The sequence below is a fragment of the Anser anser genome, assembly GCF_964211835.1.
Source record: "Anser anser genome assembly, chromosome: 1".
Lineage (NCBI taxonomy): Eukaryota > Metazoa > Chordata > Aves > Anseriformes > Anatidae > Anser > Anser anser.
In genome coordinates, this window is record NC_139720.1 from 156,664,124 (window position 1) to 156,690,297 (window position 26,174).

General features: G+C 40.5%; 1 protein-coding gene across 2 annotated transcripts in view; it reads right to left on the reverse strand.

The window, feature by feature from the left end:
* Nucleotides 1-2,265: 2,265 nt before the first annotated feature.
* Nucleotides 2,266-26,174, reverse strand: part of LOC310882144 (heparan-sulfate 6-O-sulfotransferase 3-like) — a 98,272-nt gene continuing 74,363 nt past the window's right edge. For both annotated transcript variants that reach the window (XM_083800483.1, XM_083800482.1), the window contains exon 2: nucleotides 2,266-8,032. In XM_083800483.1, the coding sequence (XP_083656609.1) occupies nucleotides 7,327-8,013 (687 nt within the window). In that variant the 5' untranslated portion in view covers nucleotides 8,014-8,032 and the 3' untranslated portion in view covers nucleotides 2,266-7,326. The remainder of the gene's footprint in view (nucleotides 8,033-26,174) is intronic.

Below are 26,174 nucleotides of genomic sequence, written 5' to 3' on the forward strand. Positions count from 1 at the left end.
TTATAACTGTGCCATAACTGCACATTACAGTACAAATTTCTGATGTATTTCTTGAAATGTAACCATGTATGTGGAAAAAATTTATCTGTCTTCTAGTGGCAAAATCCATTTCTACTTTGCTATATAGTAATATTTATCAGCAATGCAGACATTTATTTCATTTACCATCTTTCTGCCTGCCCCTGCTTCATAGCTGCTTTCACTGGAGTGCAGGACCCAGTAAAGTAATAACATTCATTTTGCTCTTCCATCACTCACACTGTCCTGCAGTGCGTTTGATTTTGTGCTCACTACTGGTGATGATGATGGACTCTCACCTTGCAGATTGTCTCAAGTGATGGCCCCCAGAAGTACAAACGCCGTGGGAGCAATTTGGATTCCTAAATACAAGTCTCTAGGGGGGAGGGACTGTTGCTTGGAGACCTGCAGGTATTCAAGACATCTGTACAGGGCTTGCAGATATGACACAGCATCTATGCCAAGACCTACATCCTTCTGGAGCAGGGGTTGGAGGCCAGGCAGGCAACTTCAGGACATCATAAACAGCACTGGGTGATTCCGTTTAGCAGCCTGAGTTGTTCCCTGGTAGTACCAACTCCCTATGCCATCTGGTCTTCACTGTCAGGGTCCACTTTTCATGCCCACTCAGCCATCAGCTTCTGGGGGACTGGTTTCAAACAATAGTATGAGTTTCCAGAGGCCGACAGGCTGCCTCCCAGGAACCAAGTTTAATTCACATCAGCCACCAGGCAAGCAGTGAGATACTGCCACCATTACAGTTTGCAGAAGTCTGGAGATTACAAAGTCCTCCAACCCTTTTACGTCCCCAAAATGTTACACACTAAAATAATGACATGAAAATTGAAATTTGCAATGGGGATTTCATTAATAGCACTGAAAGGGGTACAAAAGGCTATCAAACACAGTCCTGTTGCAAGGCATATGTATAGTTTTACCTTGTTCTTTATGATGTTTAATTTGGTCTTAAGTTTTTTTCAAAGGCTCCAGATGCATATCCATACACATATACAAAACTTCAAGAGATGACCAGAAGTATCGATAAATTCAGTGTTGAAGTGAATGGCTCTAAAAAAAGCGCAAAACTGGGTAGGATGATACGAAGATAAATTACAGAGAGGTACTGTTTACTGCAGACTCAAACAGCCTTCCTTCACAATGGTGTTTTTTAGACAGTAGCTGTAAACAATTTGAAAACAAGCAGGAACAATTTAGAAAATAAAACTAACTCGAACCTTTGAGAACTTTCTTTCTTCTGCTACCATAAACAACTGCTATCTTTGTTGTGTCCCAAGAGTAATTTCTCAAGCAGACTTTTTTTTTTAAAAAAAAAAAAAAAGGAAAAAAAAAAGAAAAAAAAACACATTAATACAGCCTTACACAACACTTAGCACTGGTCAGTTGACTTTGCTGAAAAAATTCCCTTTTTAAATGTGATCTGCCCAGTCAAGGTCAATCCATCCTAATTTGCCATGGCATGGTCTTCTCTTTCAACCAGACTCGCATCCAGGGACGTGGCGTATTTGCTTGGTGTTGGGAATCAAGAACTGTGAAGAAGTTCTGGTCTGATAAAATAGTCATGGAACAAACAGGGACCCAAAATACTTTTTGAAAGACCTAACAGGGGGTCTAAGTTACTTTGTAAAAGAGATTTCCATGTATCCTCCTTATTCACATCTATCCATGCTCCCCCATGTTCCCATCTGTGTCCTAGCTGATTTGTAGTCACACATTTACATGAGATAGTATGGCTGAAAATGCAGCCGGCTCCTCGTATGGTCCATGGACCCAGAGAAGATGTAAGGATATATATATGAGGCCAATGGTGAAGTAACAGACTGCAACTTCTCATTCTTCCCCATGGTAGCTCCCTAGATTACCCTGACAGTTGGGACTGGTCCTCTGTCCTGTTTCCATAGAAATGATGTCCAACAAATTCACTAGCACTATTTTGGTTATTTGCGTACTTAAGTCTTAATTCAATCCAAGTATGGAAGACTATGCAAGTCTTAAGCCTCCTGACTGAATGCAATCTGAGATGAAGCCCGCTAAAGTCAATTGCAATCATAAGATTTCTGATTGGGCCCCAACATAATTAAAGAGTAAGTTGTGCCCACATGCTTTTCCTCTATGTACATTTTATTATAGAACATAATTATGGTCATAGTGGATCTGTGCTAATGTTTGAAACCAGCCCAACAGAAGCATTTTTAGTCACTTTTATGGTTGTGTAGATAAGATTGAACCTTTAGTGTTTCAAAAATGCAATCAATGTTTATTTGTTGCTCATAAGTTATTCATGGACCCAACAATATTCAACAAAATTTCTTCATTTTTAACAGATTTCTTAATGAGTATCAATTTACAGAAAACCACCAACAAATAAATATATGAAAACAATTGCTTTTGACATCACAATGGTTAAACACATTAAATAATTCATTAAATTGTGCTTTACATCAATGAAAACCCCTAAGTCTACAAACTATCCTTTAAATAGGAATAAAAGTAGATATGGTTAGTCACAATACAATCTCTTAGTAGCAGAGTTCACACACATTATTGCACATAAACAGAAGGAAAATCCCTAAAGAATAAAATAATTTACAGTCTATTAATTTACCCTTTCATCTCAAATATGGCAACTGATGGGAACTCCTGATTTATTTATTTTTTCACTTCAAAGATTTATTTGAAATCACAGAGCTAGTGATATGGCCAAGAAAAACAAACAAAACAAAACAAAACAAAACAAAAAAACCAAAGGATATTGTAGGAACCTATTTCTCTCCACAAAATATTGAGAAAGTATTACAAGAACCAAACTGAAGGAAGTGTTTCAATGCAAGCTGGGTACCTTTTCTGAGTATGCTTTTGCCATGGGTAAGGAGGACACTGCAATATACTCTATCAGAATGATTTTATTGTGGTTATGCATCTCAGGACCTCTTACAGGGTAATCTCCACCAGCCTGGAAAACAGATATTCTCTATCCCAGACCAAAAAAAAAAAAAGAATAATTTCATGTGTATCAGAGGAACAGCAATGGAGGAGAAAAGTGCCAGTGAGATAAGAAGCTTTATAGCATCAGTGCTCAGTACTGGTACAGGACTGGATGTGGGAAACAAGAACCCACTAGTGCAGAATGAAATGTGTAAACAGAAAGGCCAACTTGAGAAAGGTCCCCAACAACACACACTCACTTACAGTTACTGGTACTTGAGCCTCTTGAAAATGTGTGGGAAACAAGACCCTCCTGGTAGTGGATGTCAACTCCGAAGCACTTTCAGATTGAAGGGTGATGTGATCTGCCACTTGGTTTTGTTGAGCGGATACACTGAAGTTAGGAACTTGACTCTGGATCTGACTTCCTTCAGTTTTTTACTCTCTACTTCTGTTTTTAGTGAACTACAGATAAATACCACATACTGGGTAGAAGCCCTAGCAAGGCTATTCCAACCTCATTGTTAACACAACTGCAGTGGATGATACCAAACATGAGAAACTGTCTTTTTTCTCTTTCCCCATGGTGAAAAAGCTTTTTATTGTTAGCACTGATGACTGGGGAAGAGAGGACAAATTTTCCTTCTTTAATACAGTACGGCCCATAGGCAATAGGCCAAGTTCTTGGACTAGACATCAAATTACCAGGAACCAGTTTTAACAACTCAGCATGTTTCTCTGTCTGCCCCAAGCCTACAGCAAATTACAACTGGAAAAGGCAGCCAGTGCTGAAGATGCGATGGGAGAGATTAGTACGTACATCTCCATTACAAAAGAATGAGATTTGTTTCAGCATCACAGGAGCAGAAGCCAAATTGCCTTGTTTAAGCAACAAAATAATGCCAGGAAGATGGACAGAAATCCTATAGCGTCGCTGCTCATGAAGGTTTCGAAAGGAACACGCTGCTCTCTGATCTTAAATGAGACACTGTAATTACAGGGAAGCCTGTGCTGTCAGAGCAATGAAGACCTGGAATAACAGAGATGTGAACCTTTATTCTGCTTTTAGTCTGCTTTTGCTTTACAGTATTATGGGCGCTGTGCTCGAGAGGAAAAAGCTGCAAGCCTGTGTCTTAGAAGAAGTCAGCCTGAAAGTATTTCAAAACCACTTGATTTTTGATGTGCTGGGAATTTCTGCTAAGGACAGCAGCAGTGTTAGTGAAGGGAGTTTGCTGAATCTACTGCTGTAGCTGGGGTGGGAGCTGCTGGAGCCGTGGGCCTTGGTGACGGCAAGATCCCAGCTGCTTGCTGCCTGCTCCTGCACAACCAGTGCGATGTGATACACAGGCTCCAGGAGAAAGAAAAAAAAAGAAAAAAAAAAAACAAACCTTCAATTTTAAATAAATCCCAAGCATTAAGGCAAATCCTGTTAACATAGATGCTACAGCACATTAGCAGCTCTTCAGGACCCTAATCTTGTCTCCTGGGAAATGACTGACTAAAAGGTTAGGCATCACATTAAGGTATTGCCATACTATTAAAGCTAATGTAAACCGCCCAAAGACTGCTTTGATTTTCCTCATTAGGTTTTGTTTTGTGTCATGCAGAAAGAATAGTCTGGAGAACTGTTGGTGCGCTTAGAGAGCTGAAACTGATACTTACAGCAACTGGTGAGGCTGCAGGGAACAATTTCTGCTCTCTCTCTCCTCTCCCCTGAAAAAATAATGCGGTGTTTTCAAAATGAAAAAGGAGGCCCCTGTTGCTGTGAGCGGTGTGGAGAGGTGGCCTGCTGGGGAAAGTGGCAGGGACATGAGAAAAGGGACCCTTTTTGGTGCTTAGGGATGCTTTACAACAAAAGATGGGCTGGGACTGATTCTGCTTTCTTGTTTATCCTCCTCCTTAATCCAAATATGAGCTTGCATCTTTCCTCCCATGCACTCGGTTTCTCTCCCACAGGCCCACCAGCAGCCCTGACTCCTGCCCACTCTGCAGGGCCCTTCATGGTCACCTCTGGCACCCTCAGCTCCCTGTGCTCACAGAGACAAGAAGAGAAACCACAGATCCTGGACATGGTGTATAGGGTGCCACAGGCTCCCATCCCCTCTCTCGCCATGGGATCTGAAGCACAGGAGGAGATGCAGCAATGGGCCTAGGAATGTTTGACCAGCAGGCAGGCTCCTGCCTTCTGCAGGACCAGTGCTAAAGACACAAGAGTACTGGTCCAGCCTGGCTCTTAATGACCCCACTGTCCCACAGCCAGGACATGCAGAGTGAACTTAGACTGTAAAAGTTTCAATTCAAACCTCTGAACATAGGTGTTTCTATGTGAGAGAGGAGTCTGAGCACCTCTTCAAGGTGATGGGGATCCAGTCAGAATGGTCAGGGGAGTCTTCTCTGAGATGGATATCCCACGTTTGGGCAGGAGAATGGCTATCTGCTGTCCCATGTTTTCCCTTCTGAAGGCAGAGGTGGGAGGAGACGCATGTGATCCACCAAGGGAACAGGCATTAGAGCCCCCAAACCCCTGTTTACCACAAAAGTAGCACAGCAGTGTAAAGCAGCGCTTTGCTAATAAACCACGTTGATAATGAGGCATTGTCCCAGTAGCCTTCTTCACTTCTTAATATTCTTTACAATATTCCATGTTTAACATATTTTTGTATACATTAACTCTCAACAGGATTGTTAGATCATGTTTTTGATATTGTGCATAGAAAAATAGCAATAACATTGTTGGAACTGAAAAAGATACAGCATGCACTAAAAATAACACTCTGGAAATGAAGGGATAAAGTTTCAAAACCAGCCTCGTTTTCTGCAACATATTAAAATGACTAGCTAAAACCCTTGAATTTTGAAAATAACTGAGAAATGTGCATCCACATCAGGTACTCCAGTATCTCTAATTAGCAAATCTGTAAGGTAAAAGCCATTCATGCATGCAATAATATACTTTCAGCATCTTGATTTAGCAGCCACGTTGAGGCACTTAGAGAAATTTCCTCCTAATGCTTTAGATTTATGCTAGAAGAAGAAGGAAAAAAAATCTCTCAAAGATCTATGATGCAAAGGACCTTCTTTTTAAAATTCCACTACTACAAATGGAAACAAGAAAAAATCTCAGAATAAATAGATGCAGTTAAGAATGCAATGTGTGGAGGAAGAACCCATTGAATCTTTGTAGACAAGGAAGAAAAACAGATGCAGATCTCTCTTCATGAAAGCAATAAATTTACAAAGAATCTTCATACAGAGTAATAAATATCAAGCCTTTCCACATATCTATTATTTATCCTATAAAAATGAAAGCTGATTTTTTTATTTTTATATGTTGTAGCCACTACCATAGTTAGAGAGAAAACCAATTTAAATTGTATTCACTTGGAATCAATGTACTTTAACAGACTAATATCATAAACCTGCCTATCTTCACAGACAATATATCTCCAGGCTTTTAAAGCAAATCTGGATAATGTCACACTAACATTTAAGCTTTTCCTGCTCTCTCTTTCCTCTTCCCTGTAGTTTGCTGGGCCCCTCTTCACCTTTTGTGAATGTGGAGGCTTATTTCATTGCCGACAGCCAGGTAATCTTGGCAATGTGTGCCCAGCTTCAATGAGGACCTACTTCATTTCTCAGTTTTTGCACTTTGGCTTTCCCTTTGCCTCACACACTCTGAAAGACAACTGGACCTGGCTGGGTTTGATACTCTTAACATCTGCAGAAAAATAAGTTAAACCCCCACTTCACTTACAAATCATCCCTGACTGAGGGCTTACAGAAAAGAACAAGCACTGTACCAATCCCACATTTCCTTGGTCTTTTTTAATCACCCCAGCAAATCCTTTCCTTAATCAAAACACAGCATGTAAAAGTTTGAAGGGCAGTATGTTTACCTTCATTTCATCCACTAGAAAGCTACACACTACAGTTGCAAAGGACAATATTAAATAAATCAGCTCTCACATCACAGAGGAACCAAAACAGATTTTTTTTTTTTTTTTCCAGTTTTGATTCATGCCTGCACAAGGTTTGGTAGCTCAGATCGTATAGGTTACATCTGTTAATGTCATGGATATAGCTCTCTCTTCAACCCATTCTCATAGCTTAGGGCTTTGCAGGAAGTCTGTTTGGATAGGAATCTATTCTACTGCTATTTAATAACACTATTAATGCCTAGTTAGAAAAAAAAAAATGTTGTCCTCACTGACAGAAACCAAGAAAAACTGAGACAAGGAAGGGTAGCTGTCAGATGCTGTCTCATTTACCAAAGCGGTTGGCCTTCCTTGGCTGATTTTCAGGTAGCCAAGTTACATAAAGTATCAGCCTCTGATCCTCTTATGGGCTAGTTAAGCTGGAGGAGCATCACCACCTTGCCACCTGACTATTATAATCTTCAGTAACGGCAACTTCTGCCAGCTCTTCCCTTGGCCACTGGTGAGCTCTCTGTTCCCGCAGCAGCCTCCGCTCTTCTCGCCTCTTTAGCCGGTTCATCTGATGCTCCTCTTGCTTAGAGTACTGGAAGCGCTGCAAGAACAGGTCCTTGGCGTATTCGTACAGCTGCATGTCCAAGAAGTTCAGCTCCTCTATCCGCTGCCGCACATCCTCACCGATGTCCACGTTGGAGGCCCGCGTAACGTTGAACTGGGTGAAAGGGGAAATGAACTTCAGGTTGAATGTCCTCTCGAAGAGATACTGTGTTTTCCTCTGAAATTCGGTCAGCCCAAAGAAGGCCATGTTTTTCAGATTGTTCTTGGCGCTTTGGAGAAGAATCATATTCCTCTCGCTCTCGTTCATAAAAGTCAAGTTGTAACACCCCACCAGGCTGAGATCTGCCAGCATGCGCACCTGGCGGTTGTTGGCTAAGTTGTAGCTGCAGTCCATGAACTCCTCTAGACTGACTCCAGACCAGTCATCGCCCTCATAACAGGTAGGCAGCTCGTCTGGTGTCGGGCTTCTTCCATCACACATATGAAGGGAAGTTTTCCATGTCGCGCCCCTCTGGACATGCTTCCATTCACTCAAGTATCTTGACACCGGATCCCTCAGCATCGTGATGTAATAGAAGTTCCTGTAACATACCATTAAACACAGTTTTAAGACTCAGTGGTTTTTCCTTTTTAATTCTCCAGTCAAATGATTACCAGTGACCACCACCACCACCCCTTCATTTCTTCAACATACGTTAAGTACTGGAAGCGACTACTTCTGAGATAGTAAAAAGCTTAAAGCTTCATAAACCCTGAATAAAATACAAGGTAGATTGGAAGAAAGACAGAAACAAAAGGAAATAAACAGCTATCAGAGAAAAGTAGTTACTTTGACCTATCAACTGTTCAGTGCTAGTTACCTCGTGTAGAAACCAATTAACTGAAGCGTACTCCCCACTACTTTAAAATGCTAACAGTACTATCAGAAAAAGTGGAAAAAAATATTTCTATAATCTTGTCACTTTCCTTCCGGACTGAGACATGCATGTACAAGATGATAATCCATCCAGCACTTGGTCAGAGTACACGAGAAGCACGGGCAATACAATGTGGATGTTGCAAGTGCTAAAAATAACACCATGTGGAAGACTGGCATGAGCCACCTACTTAATAAGAACCCTATTATTAAATGGGTGGGAGTGAAGATAATGAGAGGCCCCAAATCCATTCACGTGACTTAATTTTAGACAAGTGGTTGATTGAAATTAGTTATAATCATGTAGTATAAAAGCATTTGTTGATATAAAGATTATCATTATTCAACCTCACCTGTCAAGAATACAAAAGAGACACTAAGAAATATTGATTTGAAATAGAGCAAATAACTGCAGCACTCACATTGTCAATTTGTCTTTTAGCTCTTGAATTGAATTTGTACATCTATTTATGGCAATCTGAAATGGACTGCAATTGACTACGGTTCAAACAGCATTTTACAGATTGCATTTTTTACAGGGAAATGTTTTATACAATAACAACTAACCTAAATTACAGGGTGATATAATAAGGACAAAACAAAACCAAAATACTTATGATTTCTGTCAGCTAGAATAACTAGCAGAAGATTCATGACTAAAATTAACACACGGAATGGTACAAAAATAAGCTCATGAGTTTGTGTGACTCATCTGACTGCAAACAATACATTAATAAATCATGAGTCCTAAGATTTCTTAAGAAAACTCTGATCTAAATATTCTTCTTTAAGCCTAGACAAGGATGAAGCAAATAAGCAGGAGGCAAGCTTGCTCGAGACAAGTTACATTGGAAATACACCAACACTTTGTGAGGAGCATCTTATAACCAGTTAAATGAAAATTCTTGAAACTACTAACAATCTCCAAGACCAGTACCCTTCTTTTTCAGGTATCACCCATTTTCTACCACTCAAGATGGTAAACAGCTTTGCCATAAACCTTGAATTTCTCATTAAGATAGACATCCCCACATTTTCCTAAAATGTAGATATATTCCCCAGTTCAGACAAAGCAAAAGGAAACAGAGCTGAACACTTTGTCCTTATTCATTCCGAGTTCTTCACCTAGAGGATATATAATATACTTTCTGGGATAAGATTATGAGGCCAAACTATGGACTATGGTCTGCTGCAGGGTCATTTCTTGAATTACTATCTAATGGAAATGGTTGTTTCAAAAATTATTTCACAGTAGAAGGGTTTCAGGTGGAGGGATATAAACTAGGGAGTGCCATAGATATATTTTAATATCAATTGGGAGACATGATTTCTGTTAATGTCAGATGATACCCTGAAGGATGACATTTCCAAAAAAACTGGGACTTGGGTTTTCTGGCTGCCTCTCACACATGATCAAATTGTACTTCAACTGTTTGGACCCGCTTCAGTTATTTACACAGCTCATGTCAACAGAGAACTCAAGGACTGTGCAGCCGTTCCATAGAGAGATCTTACTTAAATACCTCTTCACTACTCCTGCAGAGTAGGAAGCACCAGAAATCCTCCTGTGTGCTCTGCAGTATAGCCCCACTATGAAAAACACCATCTTTATATACTTCAAGCATGGCTTTCCCATCTCAAATTGAATGCCCATCTCACCTTGGCTCTATGCTGCATGTATGAGAGTACATTAAGAATTCCTTTCCAACTAATAGAACAAAAAGTGGACATTTCACTGGTATTGTGCAGATAAAGCAGCCAAACTCTCAAAACACACATAAACTCTGAGTACAAGACACTGTTACTGTAACATCCAGCAGGCACTGACAGGACTATTGTAGGAAATGATTGAGGATCCAGGCAGCAGACATGAAAAAAATGGACAAAAATGCAGGGACAGTTGCCAACATCTGTATCAACGAAGACCAAGTATTGGCTTAGTCCTTGTATTGGTGCCTCTCACCTTCTTGGATAATTTTAGATGTTGATACGTGGTAACAGATGCATTTAAAAGTTGCTCTCGACAATTATTTATACCTCTAATAACAGTTCTGTCTTTCCTCACTCATCCCTAGCAGTCCCATTCAGGCATGACTCAGAGCAACAGCAATTAACAAAAATATCTCCTTTGCATCAATCATTTCCATTTCATCCCTGGATATGTAAATGTCTTTGATGTGCAATAAACAGGAGTACGAAGCAAATGCAGGGAAATGAGAGGAGTGTGTCTTTGTGTGACTTCTGCAGCTTCCCTTGAGCAGACTGGGAAAGAAACTTTCACCTGCCCGTTAATGTTTCTCCTTGTAACTACCTGACTTCTGAATCTGGCTCTGCTATCCTGATCGATTTCCTTCTTATTTGCATATCTTGCGGAGTGCTGCCTCCTTGTGTTAAGACTGAATGGCTTCTTCATCTGGAAGGAAATCTTTAACAGCAGCCTGATGCACATTTAGTTCCCAAGGCACTAACAGTGCAGCTATCCACACCACGTTCACACTTCACAACCTTCCATTTAACCTTCTGCTCATGACTTTCCACCACCTTTTCCATCACCTTTAACAAACCTAAGGTTGGAAGACCTTAGATTTCTTCCACCTGATCCTGGGTAACACTGTTAGAAAGCTACACAGATGAATAGGGGATGCTGCCCAGCACTCATGGCACTGCTTCCACTACTATTATTCTTTTTTTCAATGAAAAGGATGTCATGTCTCTAGAATAATGTGAAATAAAAATATATAGGTTATGCACATTTGTTTCAGTTGGAAAATTATCAAAATTATCTCAGGAAATTGTTGACATTTATGGGTTAAACAGAGCAGCATTTCAGAGCTCTCTGTACAATATGCAGTTTTCAATCAGACTTGGAATGGTGAGGAGTCAGCTCATAATAAAGACAAGAAGCAGTTCATAAAAAAGTGAAATGATGGGTCGCCGTCCATTTCCCCTTCCTTCACTATTCAGTAGAAGAGCATCAAGTCAACTGTACATTGAGTGTGCTTGAGCCAGTCTGAATACAGATGTGTGCTTGTTCTGTGTAAATGTCCTCCTTGCTTCAAGCGTGCTCCTGATTATGTGGCTGTGTTAAACTCCACAGGTAGCCACTGGGGGAAATACTCAGCAAAGAGCTAAATGTTAATTTTTGTTTCCCTGGTTTGACAAAGCTAACTCATCACAGACTTGGCTTTGTTTCAATGGACTTCCATCATTGATTACTCAAACTGTTGCAACAGGCAGCCTTGGTGTTTAAAGACTAACCAAGCAGAATATGCTGGCATGTCAGTGAGAAGGTGGTTTACAAAAAAACCTTCCAAATTAATTAAAAACCATGCAAATTATATATATAGTACACATACATACATATAAGCATGGACATGTGTGTGTCCATGTGTCCACATTTGTGTGTGTAAAAATTTATATGGCAATCCAGCCATAAGCTGCTGTAGTCAATGAATGAAAAATCACAGTAAGTGCAAGTGGCAAAATGGCCGCTTTAGGATGGTTGATTTTTTGGGCAGGATGCTAAGCAGCATGGTGGTCAGAGTTAGTAATCCGTGCAATAGCCTAGTCAAGCTAGTGCGTGCAGCTCACACAAGGTGCCTGCAGAGAGACTCCATGAGAGACCACAGTCACAAACTTAGCACCAGGGTAGCACTGTCCTGTTCCTATTAGTTTGAGAAGTTCCGTATCTGAAATGATACTATTTAAACTGGAATTAGAAACCACCTGGAAATTCAGAAGGCTCTAGTCCCACCAGTATGAAATCCAGTCTCTTCATTAGCATTAGGGGAGAAAACAAACAAACAAACCAAAAAAAAACCCCACCACAACCCAAACCTTTAATTAATAGAACAGATAAAATGAGCTTCTAGTTATAACCCAAGAACACGTATTTCTTTCACATTATAAGGTATTTGAGCATAAATACTCTAATCTTACATTAATCCTTCAATAGTATTGCCTGGATTTAGAAATTCATTTCAGAGGAGCATATTAGTGGGGGTGATCCCAAACCAGGGCGTTTTGCCTCTTCTATCACCACGGAACAGACATCCCAGCTGAGGCAGATTTACTAAACGTGAAGAATCACCACGCATTGAGAACAAAAACATCCTGTAGGGCCTCCTGGGGAAGAGGATGAATGACATCTTCCCTAGCACTCTTGCTCTCGTGTGCAGCAGCCAGCACAAGGAGAGCTCACACAGCACTTGTGGAGGCTCAGAGTAGGGGAAAAGCGAGCTTTCCCCTCTTCATTTTAATACTGAGGCAGAACCTTGTGTGTAAAGAGTGATGAGTTTCATAAAGGGGAAGAGAACACTCACAGCAGTTGGTGCAGGGATGGAGAAATATCTGAGGTGGAGAAAAAGGCAGTCACTGCAGAATATTTTGTGAGACGCTAACGGCCAGAAGAAAAAAAGAACCAAAATGACTGAAAAGCCCAGGTGCATCATAAAAACATCCACATTGTGGTTCTTCCTGGTAGCTGGGAAAATAAAAGCCCTGTTCAAGTTTATGACCTGAGCTGTTATGAGAAGTTAGCAGCTTTAGTCTTGGAAGTGGGTGTGCTCCCATGGCAAGCTCTGAAATGCCCGGCAAAAGCCATCCTGGCAGTACAGTTGTGCTAGTGACAGAGGTGGTCACAAGACGAAGGGTTAGGAAGGATCTGCACTGTGTGAACAGAAGCTGTGTGCTTCCCAGTTTTATCCAAAAGCCCACGTTCTCAGTGGCAATAACAGAGTAAACCCCTGATCAGCTACCTCTCTTCAGGCAAAGTATCACCAGTCTGGGTAACGGTGCATAAAGGAGGGTAAATGTGTGAAACAAAAACATGGGCAATGCAATATGTGAATAATTAGGGAATGTGACCATACAACAGGGACGGTGGGGGAAGGCAGAAAGTGAAGTACCATTGTTGGGCTGGTGCTGATACGAACTGGTCAAGTTGTCCTAGCACAATGCAGATGTACCATCTCATGGCTGGCAGCTTTACTGTGCCGAGTGTCACTGCATCCATGCCATGCTTAATTTACAGATAATCCGCCCAGTGTAACAAAACCAAACCGTATACTTCTTTTTCTGAACAACCTGACTGCAGAGAAAATGCGATGAAGCAGCATGCAAACTATATACATGGCCGTACGGCTGCAAGAAGCTAATCCACCAAGCTGGATAAACACTGGCCAGCCTGCAGACTTCTGTGAAGATGATGTAGCAACAGCACATAGGTTTCTTAAGCTTAGCGTCTGCCAGAGGATGCTAGACCACTGTGATGGGAATGCTTTTCTAAGACATCTGTTACCAAAGTTTGTGACCTTAATACTGTCAGCTGTCCTCTCAAGTTTTTCATGGGTTTCTTTGTATGTGTCCTTTACTGAAAGTGTCATTAAGACAGCAGTCATCAATAAGAAGTCAATGCTTATCCATTCTTATTGCATACATCACCAATACAGCATGTAGGAAAAACACTTGATTGGCAAGTTTCTCACAGGATCTGAGCACCCACCACTTCACTCTTTTTAACTGGAATGGTGAGCACTGTGCTTACTTCAGATAGTGGCTGTAATGTCCTATAGACACTCAGCTACTCTACATTAAAGGCAGATTTGTTGTTGACTTCGGCAGAGTTAAATCTAAGAATTATAACTTGCATTTTGAGGTACAAAATTAGATATGCCTCATAATTCCTCTGGGATTTTGTCCCATGGCTTTGAATCCAACCAGAAAAAATCGGTCAGTTTCCTATTTCCAAATTGGCCACAAGCTTGTGCTGTTTAACTGCTCCTTTTGCTATCCCTGTGACATACGGTGCAGCTAAATTTGCAGGGCATGCTTACTCAGGGGTGGGACAGGACACTACTTCCAGAGTAAGATACCCAAATGCTACGTGTCTAAACAAACTCTAAAGCCAACAGGGAGCTGCTCAACCCAGTCAGTGGTGTCTGGAGAGCGATGCAGCTGGCCAAAATTACATGCCAACACTGACATGAGCTGTATCACTGTACAGACTCCCCATACAATGCACTGTGCACATTGACCACTGTGGGATCTTAGATACCCACTGACTTGGAGATGCCTAAATGCAGACACCTACACAGAAGTCTCAATCTGTAAGGTGGGTCCCACACCTGCAGTCAAAGACTCCCTGCCTGCACAGATGTATTCACAGAGTGGGAACTTTAGGCCAACCTTGAAAACTAACCTGTAACGTAACATTTTGAAGAGAGTGAGAAGTAACTACGGAGTACCTACATGATGTTACTTTTTGTACCTATCATATATATATACACCAGTCACGTTATCTCTTTGTAAGCATGGTTTAAGAGCTGGAGCATTCCCCAGATAAACAGAAGTTTTAAGTAAGTATTGTACTGTTTCACACACATCTCCAAAACAGCAGTTAGAAAAACAGTCTGCCACAGGGAGACAGATAAGATGGGGAGAGGGCTTAGAGTCAGACAACTGGTATCGTATTTCTGGTTCTGGAAAGCAAAGGTGATTGCTCAGGAAGTTACTTGTGATGACAGTCTGTTAACAGTCAAGAGAAATTTGGTGTTTGGGCACTGGGAAGCACTTACAAAATGTGATAACTCACATCTCATTGCATGTTAGGAGGGGTACCACTTCTTAACCAGTTTCAGTTTCTATTACATTAACCTGTTGCTTTAGCACTCATAAAAGTCCTGATTTTTTCTGTTTAGAAATTGCAAACACTATTTTTTTAAAATATCCTCTGAAATAACAAATTAAATTCCATAACTGTGCTATCAGAAAAAAAAATATCAAAAAAGCTTTAAAGCCCTTTGATTTTTTTGGTTTTGGTTTTTTATTTTTTGCATAGCTGCTGATGTGAAGATTAGTGTCCCACAGCTGATTAAAGAATGTCAGATGACAAGGAATGTCTTTAGAGATCACTCACTCTCTGACATCAAACAAGTTTTAACAGCAGTGATTTAGGGTAGTCCAGAAGGGTAGAAGAAAGCGAGTGAACCTGTGGCAACACAAATGCTGCATGTACAACATCAGGAATTTTTCCACGTATGGAGCCTAATTTTCCTTCAGGTGAAGCTAGGGCAAATTCAGTAATAATGTAAAGCTATGCTAGCATATGAGAATTTGAAAATAGCTTTGTTTTAATAGATATATATGTGTGTGTGTATATATATATATATTTAAAGACTTTAAAAATCCAGCAGTACATCTGTACAATAACCAATGGCAACAAACACATTTATAGAGATTACTCTTCTTAAATATGTTACATATGAAGGCAAGTGGCCTGGGACTGTGCAAACTGAGAACCTTGTTTTGAAGGACTGTAGGCTTTTGAAGTTAGGAACTGTGACTTTCTACATGCATCTTCGATATGCAACAGATTTTGTGAGTAGTGAATAACCATAGAAGTAGCAATCATGTTGTCTACATGTCATATTACCATAAGCCCCTCAAAATCATTAGCAAAAATGGATCTTGGGATCTGCTCTGCACAAAAGAAACTCGGACTGTTGAGACTTTTTTTCTTGACACAAGAGAATATCTATTTATGAAGACGCAGACTTTAATAAAGTATTTTAAACAGATGTCTAAGGCATGAGGTGGGTACCAAAGAGCATCCTTCCAGTGCATAAGAGGAGGTTACTGAGAAGATGGAACCATGTTTTTCACTGATATGCATGAGAGGATAATAAGAGACAATGGTCAAAAATTGAAAAAGAGGAGGATACATGGAAAATAATTTCCACTAGGAGGATAATTAAGTTTTGGGAAATCTTTGCCTGAAGAAGTTGTGCATCTTCCGTCTTTGGAGGTTTTGAGGACCCAAATGGACAGAGCCCCAAGCAACCCTGTCTACATTGAGTGTTGACCTTGCTCTAAGAAAGGAGTTGGGTTAGAGACCTCCCAAGGTTTCTTCCCACCCCAGTGGTTCTGTGGTTCTGTGTGACTGTGCACAGTCTTCTGTCACCAAATGCACAGTCCTGCCAGAAGACACATCAAAACAGAATCAGCCTGCCAACAGTATTGTACCTGTCCTCCCTTGTTCCTTCCTAGCTACCAAAGACTGAGTACAGGGAATGTGCTTTGCCTTTTACAAGACTGTTTTTGCATATGGTTTTAAGTAGGGGTATAACACTCTGAATCAGCACAGCCTGAATTATTGAGAAACTTCATGAATATTTATTTCAATGACACTTCGTTCAATAGTCTCTAGAAATTGGAGAGGACAGTGCAGAAACTACATGTCCTTAAAGAAATGAACTCTCTTCACAAGTATCAAGTCTGGGTCCTGAACAGCTCCTAGACTAATGAAATGATCTATCTACCCATGGTTTTAATCCCAATATATTAGAAAATGCACATAGATGGAATATGAATGTGTGAATTTTCTGAACTAATGCATAACTTTCTTGTGTGCTGCATTTAGGATTAGGCACACATTTTCAAACATAGAGCATAAAGTTAGGCTAAGTTAGTGAAGAAAATACAGGGTATAAAGAGCTAAGAATGCTCAAGTACATGGGAAGCATGGTCTGCTGTTTTATTTAGCTACAGGAGGCTCCCAGGGTCATCGGTCTCCTTCCTTAGCAGTACAGATACGAGCACTCTGTTATCCCTTTCAAAAAACATCCTATCCCCTTCTGAAATATTATTTTCATTCCATTGCTCTGGTTGTGTTGCTTCTCATGGTTAGGAACGTGATTTTCATTCCCAAACTAAACTTATTTCTGGCCCAGTTACATCCAGTTTTCTTGAGTTAGCACTGCAAATACATCAATATAATTTATATTTGAACATCAGAGGAGGAGAGAAGGCCTTTAAAGCCTTTATTATACAAAGTTGAACTAGTTTTTGTCTTTTCTGGTAAGACAAGCCAGAAGTAAGCCAGCTGCAGTCCCCCAAAACCCTTTAGTCACACTCAGACTGTTTCACCCAAAGATGCATCCCAAATTTTCCAACATTTCACCTTTCCATGAGAGCTTTTGATATGGGGCTCACAAAAGTAAGTCATGCTGGATACACCTGAGATCAGTTCTGTTTTTTGACCACACAAGCAGCCCTTCCTTGTATTTGACCTTGCACAACTTCACATTTTACTGTATACAGCTAGAACTGGGCAAAATTTCACATGAGGCTTCACAGATGCTTTGTATAACAAATACTTCCTTATCTCTACTGGCAATGTATTTAATATCTGACCACCTTCACAGTACATTTTTGTTGTTGTTGATGTTTTTTTGAGGGGGGGAACAGAGGCGGGGCATAACTCCGGAAAATCATCCTCACTATGCTACTGGCTAATATATAGGAGTCCTTTCACTCCTCCTTCCTTTTCAGCTGGTAAGCACTCAGTTTATAGAGGAAATCCATTTCAGCAGGACTGCAGTGTGTGATCTTGCACTTTGTGCTACCAAACTTCATTCCACCTCTTACTGAAATCCTCAAGGTCATTAAGCAAATTCCATTAACATACTTAAGCTTTTTGTGCCAACACCATTAATGAAAACATGAAATAGGATCAGAGCTAAGACCAGCCCTGAGGAAATTCATTAATAACTTTAATTTAGAAAAAAAAATAACCAGTAAGTTCCTATTTCAGCACATCTTGTTACCTTCCATCTACCAGCTTCTTCTCCATCAGAAAATTCTTATACTCAGCCCCATGTTTTCTGCCTCGTATAACAAACTACACAGATGCTGCTCTATCAAATACTCTACTCAGGGTAAATTTGCCATCTTCTACCAGTGAAAGAGGCCAGGTATTTATGTGTCTCAGCCCAAAGGCTGAGAATGGTGTCTCCAGCTTTGCTGCACGTAAGAACACAAAAAAAGGTTAAGATGGGGAAATGACGATTTGTTTGGGAGTGTAGCAGACTGGAATAGAAATGTACAGCTTAGGCGATTTGACAGAAAAACAAATCTGCCACTTTCCATCAAAGAGCCTTGATACAAATTGTAAATCATTTCTTGATGAAACACAAATCTAATGACGTTCCCTCTAGAGATTTTTGTTCCTTGCCTAAATTGTATTGTGCTCAATTGTACCAAGTGTTCTTTAAATTGCCGAAAAGAGTGAAGTAGCAAGAGCTTTGCTGAAATAAATATAAACATAAAATGCAACACTGAAATCAAATAATAAGAATCTGGTTATTCTGTCAAGCACATGCATAATAAAAATCCTGTACCTTGTAAGAAACAGCATATGAGCACATGCCATTCAAATGCAATAAATACAAATAGCATCCACAAGATTCTTTAAAGATACTGTATGCAAGACCACGCGTACCTTTGTGCCAGAGAGAATAATAAATCCTCTGTGGCCAGGAATGGAAAGGGAGGAATCCATTCCTCATGCTGCCCTCATTCTATCTCACCCCCGCTGTGCACAGATCATCGCCAGGTCTCATAAGGACCATGAAAATCTGGGGCACGTGTGACACCTTTACTCAAGAACATGATTTCTCCTATCTCTGCCTTTGCTATGCCACCATGCAGAAAGGAAAGAGAAACAAGGAAGTATTTGCACTGCTTTCCTCCCTGCCTCCTCCTAGAGCTGTCTCTAGCCCCAGCTTGGGGGAAAAACACTGAACCTGCCTCTGTCAGAGAGATGTTACAAGTACAGGAGAGACAAGCAATGGGGATGACCCACAGGCCTCAAATGGCAGCAGAAAACAAGGACTGGGAAGAGAAATGAGAGGTGATGACAGGCAAGGGACAAGAGAAGAGCAAACCTGGAGACAGTCCAGCAAGAGGGACCCACAGCTAGAGATTGTTCCATCAACTTGGCTTCCAAGGGTTACAGAAACTATACTGGGAGGGGACCCGTCAAGTGTGACACCTATAATCGTCGGTAATGGTTTAGCACAGCAAAGTATCCCTTATGTACACAGAACAAGACACGAAACCTTCCTCATGGCCAGGTCCCAGCCCCTCAGCAGCTGCCAGCAAGGCTGGAGAACGTCCCTGTTTCGGGAGCAGTCCGCCCAGCATGGGGCACTGCCTGTGCTAATGGTGACGGAGCTCCGGCCACCCTCAGCTCCAGCTCTGATGCAAAGAGCTGGGGACACAGAATTCCTGCCCATTTGGTGACTCAGCATAAGGTCTTCTGTAACGGTTGTAAAGAAAAAAAAAAAAACAAAAAATACCACGTACACCTTGTTACAGAATTATGAGAGGTCTGTTGTCACATGAGTCCTATCTGCCTGCAAGAACACATCTCATTGGTAAAATCCAATCCCACAAAATCCCTGAAAACAGGGATATTTCCAAAGTACAAATAGCCTTGTCTGCCTTCCAGAATACACAGGTACAAATGGGCAACAAAACCAGGGAAACAGACAAACAGTAAAATGTAGCCAGACCCTTAAATCTTCCGAGATTTATATTTGTTCTGCCAGATTCTGTTGAGCCCGTAGCAGAGCAAAAATATTTATGTTAAAATTAACTACGGTGTTTACTTCACCCTCTTCCTCATTTTGTACGAGCTGTTGCTGTTCCATTTTATTCTCTGGCTGGGTGAGACAAGCAGCACGGACATCACCCTCTGTTCCTCTGTACCTGGCTTCATCAGAAACCAAGTTTTTGCCACAAGTGGCATGCGTCCAGGCTCCCTCTCTAATTTCCAACTAATAGTTTGGTTGCAGACGCTCTCATCCAAATCTGGGATGCTCAAGTGAAGGTTCTGTGGGATTTTTCACTGCAACACATTTTGAATCAGTACAGTAATTCTGCTCAATTAATAAAGTAATTAACAATAAAAAGGCCCAGTAATTGAAATCCCTTTGAAAGTACATCAATTTATTCGCTCTAAGCTTTGCCTCAAGTCTTTATTAATTCTGACATCAAGCATAATGACCTTAAATTATAAATGATCATCACAAAATCCAGACATTATAACCATTTTCTTGCCCTACATGCTGAATTTTTAAAACATCTAGGTTTCGTTATCACAAATGTTGTAAACAAAATGACCTATATGTGTTTACCTGTCATGCAGGCAAAAAGACAATATGGCTATTAAAGAATTTCAGGTGATGTTACTAATAAAAACATCGTAAGAATAGTCTTTCCTATTAATTCAATAAAACAATTCACAAAAACTAAGGATGTCACTCAGGTGTAAGATGAAATGTTAACTTCGCTTCTCCTAACATTCCTCCTCTTATGATCTAATGGTATTTTTTTTTCTCTTTTTTTTTTTTTCCTGTAAGACATTAAGTAAGCAGACAATGGGGTATTCAAATTTGATAATTATAAGACAGAGTACTGACTTCCCATTTTACATTGTACTTCGTGTTTAAACTAAAATACTTGATAACATCTGATTAAACCCAGAAATGCTGCCAGTGAACAGCACAACTCAAAGCTATAAGCAAAATTGCTTCTTCCCCTTCCATCGACCTCCTGACTTTTCTTTCTGCATCACTTTAGACTGCCATATATAAAAAAAAATTCCACAAGGGGGCCCTCTTATCTTCCCCAAACCTTAGCGAACACAACATGCTGTCAGAAAGTATATTATAAACCTTTTGTCTACAGATACCATGGTATCTTAGAACAAAGTTTTTGCCAACTAGAATTTAGTTAATTGTAGAATTTAATACAGCAAAAACTATAATTTGAAAGTGAATCATTTATTTTGTATGTACAATTCTACTGTATACCTGTCAAGCATGTACTTTGATAAAGCTTTTCCAATACTAGCTCTAATAACCAGCTAACATGGGACCTCATACACCCCCCCCCAACACACACGCTCACACACGTGCACACACGTGCACACACACACACACACACAGAATCAGTTCAAATTGCCATGGGGAGGCAGCCTCCAAGATGCCTGCTGGCTGTACTTTATTGCAATTTGCAGGGTGAGCCCAAAGTAAGCACTATTCATGATTCCAGCTCTGTGTGCATGCATCCCCTAGGCACAACAGTTAAGGTACAAATGGCATTAAACATATTTACATGGTCCTCTCAGCTGCCAACAGATATGGAAAACAAATCTTGTTTGGGATAACTTGTTATTTGCCTTAATATTTTCAATGCTTTACGGAGACAGTTCTATATAGCCTCATCTTCCTAACTCAATTGTGGCTCCGTGAGGTTATTATTATTTACCATCCATTCCCGACAGAAATTGGACCATCTCTTTCTTCTGACCTCAAGTCTTAGCAAACGAAGCTTCTCAAGCCCATACCAGGCTGAGCATTGTACCATATCAGCTGTGGATGTTGTGCACTGAGAAAGGAACGAAAAAAAAGGACTAAGATGAAATAAAGAAGCCTAGGCGTGTAACCTCCAATTTTTATAAGGGATACTTTACCTTTCAGGGAAACTAGCAAGCAGGCAATTATGTGAATTCAGCCTTGCTGATACAGCACAAACCCACCAATCTGCTAACTCGTTCGAGTAAATCTCTGCGCATTGATCTGCAAACTTTAAGCAAAGTTTTCATGATCATTCAGCAGTACTGCCATATGATACGGTCACATTTAACAAATGTTGACGACAGAATTCAGTCTGCTGCAACACTTTATGCACCCAGGTAAAATTAAACACCCAAGGTGCTGATGGGACGCCATATGAATAACTGTCTGCAGCAAGCCATCAGGGATATCTTTAGCTCAGCAGCCCTCCTCTGGAATGGGCAAATCCTAATCAATGGAGCACATCTGTACAGTGGAGGGAAAGCACTTCCAAATCCCTTCAGGCCTTGAACTGACTACTTGAAGCATGACATTTGATTAGCCTTATTATCTCAACTCATTTATATATAAATGTTGTTTGGGGCCATGAAGCAATCCAGCCCTTTCTAAAATCCAGCCACAGTCTCTGAGCTGATGTTCCCACTCTTCTTCTCTTCTATCTGTAAAAACAAGGAGGAATTTCTTCTTTCTTGAACTGTGGGTTATAATCTTTGCCATTTTATTATTGTAAAATAACATCCTCCTCTCACATTAGTGCAGCAGACTGTTGCTGTACCTCCCCACATATGCAAATGGATCAGCCTTCCTACTCGTTCCCTTCAGAGATATTTGACATTGAGACTCAACGTGATCTAGCATCTTTCTGAACTAGAGGCCAGGGGAATACTGTGCAGGACTTTATTTTCAAATGCAGCTTTCACTGAAATTAATGAACATCTGTGCAGATGCTGAACATGAATTCAGGCTGCAGGAAAAAAAGAAAAAAAAAAAAAAAACACATCTGAAATGAAGCCTAAGAGCTACAAATACCTAATGGTAAGGTTCTTTGTCTTTGCAAGTTTAGGATTTCTTCCCTTCCCTTTGAAGAGTCAGAGTACTTTTCAGGTCACAAACTTATCTTGCTCTGAAGAAAACAGGATGATAACAGAATTATGAAAGATAATTACATGTTAACAAGGAGCAGAGATGCTGACATGGATCCTAAGTAACACAAATATTTGAATATGAAACATTCATTAGGTTTCCTTTATAGACTCCATAAACTGCTTTCTTCTTTATATCAAAATATTACTGTCAATATAATCCAGCAGTGATACAAACAGGAATCCAAAATTCAGGTTAATAATAATATCATGAATATTTCCCTGCAGTTTTAATGATTTCAATGTCTGTATCTTTAAATTAACGGATTGTATTGCACAGACTGGGCCAATCTTACTTTTGATACATACACTGAATATCAAATTATTTTACATAAATTAATCTGTGCATATCAAAAAGAAATCTCGTTGTGCTGAAGATATTCTACCTGCCCTACCTGACCATTGAAAATGGAAAAAAAAAGAAAAAGAAAAAGAAAAAAAGAAAACGAAAAAGGAGGCAAACAAATCTGTTCTTTGATTGTTTGTTTGTTTGCTTGTTTTGCAGATGTTCCTTTCCAGTGGGGCTCTTCTTAAGGCAAATTTTTTGTTAATAATTATCTTATTTTTCATATATGGCAAGACTATACATCACGGCATTCCTACTAAATGCTGTTTAGCATCTGCATCTCCTCTCTCCATCTTGAGACAGCAGCTGCTATATGTTCAAGCTCAACTATGGCTCTACCTAGCTGAAAAGGATGTTTACATGCACATAGACCTTTATTCATGACACTTTAATTTGCTGCATGGCCTTAATAAATTTGCCAGCATTAAGCATACTCATGCAAACCACGGCTCTAAAAATAACTCACTTCAGACATTCAGACATTTTTCCATGTTGTTTCCAGTAACAGCACTTTCACTGCAAGGAACAATGATTAACACAGGCAGGGCTTTATCATCAAGAAATCATCCTTGGACGAGCAGCAGGAACCCTCAAAGGTGTAGCAGGGGACGAGCTGAAGGGCCACATTAGTATTCCCTGAGCATTAATGGAAAAAACCTGACACTACAGCCAGGCAAATCCAGTGACCAAGGTAAGCAGGCATGGGCAATGCCTTCATCTTAACATCCAACAGCAGTCCCAAAGGTGAGGGCTGGGGGCAATGGCCACCAGACTGCATATTCTCCCCAAAGGCCCTGAGACATTTTGCTCAGAGGCCAGAAATCCACCTCCCCCTATCCAGCAAGAGACCAAAGTCTGCAGACTAGCAGACTACCAATCTACAGACTAATGGTAGCCTGCAGCCTGCCTTGTGGGGAGAGCAGATGCTGGTGGGAAGGGAAGGCACAGGTTTCATAAAGACAATCACAGCTTTGATTGCTTTTCCTTTTTGCCCCGTTATTCTCAAAAGAAGAAGAAATGTTTACAACAGATGCTGTGCAAACAGTAATGGAGCAGGCAATGAAGGAAGAGGGGAAGAGGAGCACACAGGCTGAGTTTTCTTGATTTTTTCGCTCTTCAAAGTAATGCTCTTACCTCACCCCAAAACATGCCTGCATTTATTGTAAAACGGCGAGCAAACTGAACAAACTACTGATCTACAAACATATGTAACACAGAGAGCTGGCATCAGAGACAACCAGAGTGGGGTGGTGTCACTGAGCAGGGACAGTGCAGCTGGCTCACAAAGCCAGGCTGATGGTGTGCACACAGGAGACACATCCACCCCAGCACAAAAACTGCACCACAGCGACTTCTAAACAGCGTGGAAGTAATGAATGCTGATTGGAAAAGCCCCCATCTCCAGGCAAATGGCTTTCTTAGGAACCATAGAAAAAAAAATACAACACTATACTAAAATACACTTGCAGAATTTCCAAGGAAAGTTATTCCAAAAAAAAAGGAGGGGAGCACTCAAAAGTGTGGAAAAACATTAAAATCCAGTCAGAATCTGCAGTTTTGAGTGAAAAAAAACATTACCCCAGAGCAGCCATGACTGCTGCTCACTATGCTAAGCCTATTCAGTCTGGCCTTTTAGCTACACACTGGAGATGTACAACACTGGAGCAAGAATTGTTTAGGTTTAGGCACATGGCTACTTCCCCACCTGCCAGTTTCACAGAATTGCCCTCGTTTGTGCCTCACCCTCTACAAGCTCTTGGATGGGATGCTTTGTTCCACTTGGGATTTTCAAATTTTGGCTCACTGAAACTGGACTGAAATGGAGCCACCCCATTTTTGCACCCCAGACATACAGACTTACTCTCAAATGGCTCAGTTCAGTTCATTGTGCATCAGGTATATTACTGTAATTTCAGGTTTTCTTAACAAATCTGAGAGCCAGAAATGATTTTGGAAAAACAAAACAAAACAAAACAAACAAACAAAAAAAAACCACCCTCACTGTAACTTCAAACCCTAGATGTCCTATAACAGTTACATTATTGAAACTTTGCAAATGGACTTTGTTTTGTTAAACTTAGCCTGAATGTGGCTTTGGCTTTCTAAAAAGGCCTAAGGATAATTTTGTTATGTAAAAATAAATAAATAAATAGATAAAAAGAAAAGGAAAATGTGATATTAAAAAGGACTGCAAGGAGCTATTTGACTAGTTCATGGAAGACAAACTCACCAAGAGCTATTAAATAGAGAGACAGCTTCACTAAGCAAGATATTCTCAAGCCTTGAACTTTTAGACTAGGGCGTATATTCAGGGGTATCATCGTTATGTGCTTATCATGTTGGGGACAACAAATTAGGCTAGATGGACCTTTGGTCTGATTCAGCTTGGCCATCCCTGTTCTACTATATTCTTCTATCAAGCCACTCACATAGCTAGACCTTTTTTTATTAACAGTGATGAAAGAAATATTTCATGTGCTGATGAGTTAATTCAAAGAAAAGCAAAACAAACAAACAAATAAGACAAAGGATCTCTACAGTTTTAGTCATGAGTATAAAGAAGACTTTGGATGTCATTCCTGCCATAGAAAATGTTCTCTCACCTACAATAAGAAATTTGTTTTCTTAAAACTAGATCTTGAAATGCAGGCATCACAAATTGCAGTTCTCTACCACTTGTAAAAATGAATACTTTCCATTCATTTACAAAAAGACTATCAGAAAATATATTATTACCGCTGTTTGGTAGGAGGCAACATCAAACAGCACGTCAGCTCTGAGAGAAATGAACCACAGAAACAGACTGGATGCGGGACGTGAGCGCGGATGTCCAGCACACAGGAGAGGAGCATCCCTTTTAGGCCACAGTGCAGAAAGGGCAGCTGAGATCCTCAGGTAGGCTGAAAAATGGCTCAGCCCCTCCACCACATTTAATATCAGGTCTGTGTGTAGATAGGTGGCTTGGCAATACAAACACAACCCATAGCAAATGTCGGCATATGACCCGTGTTTCTGTCAGACTGGCCAGAGTACATGATACAGTGCCTCCACTGTTTTTATACTTTTACATGTGCCAGAAGTGAGAGGACAGATGATATCTGCTGGGGCACGAGGGCT